We start from the raw sequence: 1,003 nt of genomic DNA, 5'->3' as shown, positions 1-1,003 counted from the left end.
AAAAAAAAAAAAAAAAAAGACAAAACCTTTGCCCTTGAGTATCCTTCTGAGTTATGAAAAGCAATTATTTATTGTAGTTTACATTAAAAGCCCCATAGTTCTCTGAATTGCCTCTCATAAGCATTTTCTTTGATTTTCTTTTTCTTTTCTGCTTTTTATGTTTTTGTTTGTTTTGTTTTATTTTTTTCTAGACTAAAAAAGAAGCACCTGAGTGGTTTAAGAAAGAAAAGATGAAGACCTAGTGTTCTGGATGGAAAATGGCTGCTACATTGTTATTTACTCCAGAAGGATGTTTTCTGAGGCAAAAGAAAGTTCATCTTAATCATGTACTTGGCATTTTTCAAATAACTAATTTAATGTTTATTTTAACTAATGCTACATTTACCAGTTTCAGCATAATCAAAATGTATAAATTATAAACAATAATATACTTTATTTTTTTCTATTTTGTTACAATAAATATATATTCTCTGGTTTAAATTTTGGAGTTTTTATAAATATTCAATGCATTTCAGATGTATGGGGTATAAATATTTTGGTCATTATATTTTCTAGCATGCACAAATTGAATTTAAATATCATAACAAATATACCAAGATACCTTACATTTTTTAAAATTCAGCATCATTTGTAAAGTCTACTACAAGACACTTCAGATGCCCAGTAATGGTCAGATATATAGGCAGATGTGAATTGCTGATTCTTCCTCTGGGTTCTCTTTTTTCATATATTATAAATATTCATTAATAAAATATAGCAGAAAATCTGTTATTCATTGGTAAAGTAGAAATTTGGTGAAAAGTCTGTTGTTACGTTGGTCGTAACATTGCTGGTCCAGATGCAGTGTGGACCACATTTCTGGTCAGTGAGGAAAGAAAATCAGTGGGATTTTCTCTTTTTCTTGTCCATTCTTCATTGAAGTTGTATTATTTAAAAGAAAGGAGGGGCCATGCACCCCTCATGCCTGTAAGTCCTAGTTACTTGGGAGGCTAAAGCAAGAGGA

At 30.1% G+C, this 1,003-nt stretch overlaps 1 protein-coding gene across 3 annotated transcripts in view; it reads left to right on the top strand.

The window, feature by feature from the left end:
* PIBF1 (progesterone immunomodulatory binding factor 1) overlaps positions 1-783 on the top strand; it is a 263,961-nt gene extending 263,178 nt beyond the window's left edge. For 2 of the 3 annotated variants that reach the window (XR_002773386.1, XM_023513174.1), the window contains one exon: positions 192-349. Coding sequence is in view for 2 of the 3 variants with exons in the window: in XM_023513174.1 (XP_023368942.1) it covers positions 192-242 (51 nt within the window). In the remaining variant the exon portion in view is untranslated. Of the gene's footprint in view, positions 1-191 lie in introns of all 3 variants that reach the window. The other variant, XM_003789727.3, reaches the window with a different exon arrangement.
* Positions 784-1,003: the final 220 nt, after the last annotated feature.

Source organism: Otolemur garnettii, unplaced genomic scaffold (genome assembly GCF_000181295.1).
Source record: "Otolemur garnettii isolate 467f Iridium unplaced genomic scaffold, OtoGar3 scaffold00036, whole genome shotgun sequence".
In the NCBI taxonomy this organism is placed as follows: Eukaryota; Metazoa; Chordata; class Mammalia; order Primates; family Galagidae; genus Otolemur; species Otolemur garnettii.
The sequence above is the reverse complement of the archived record's forward strand: the minus strand, read 5'-3'. Positions and strand labels throughout refer to the sequence as shown.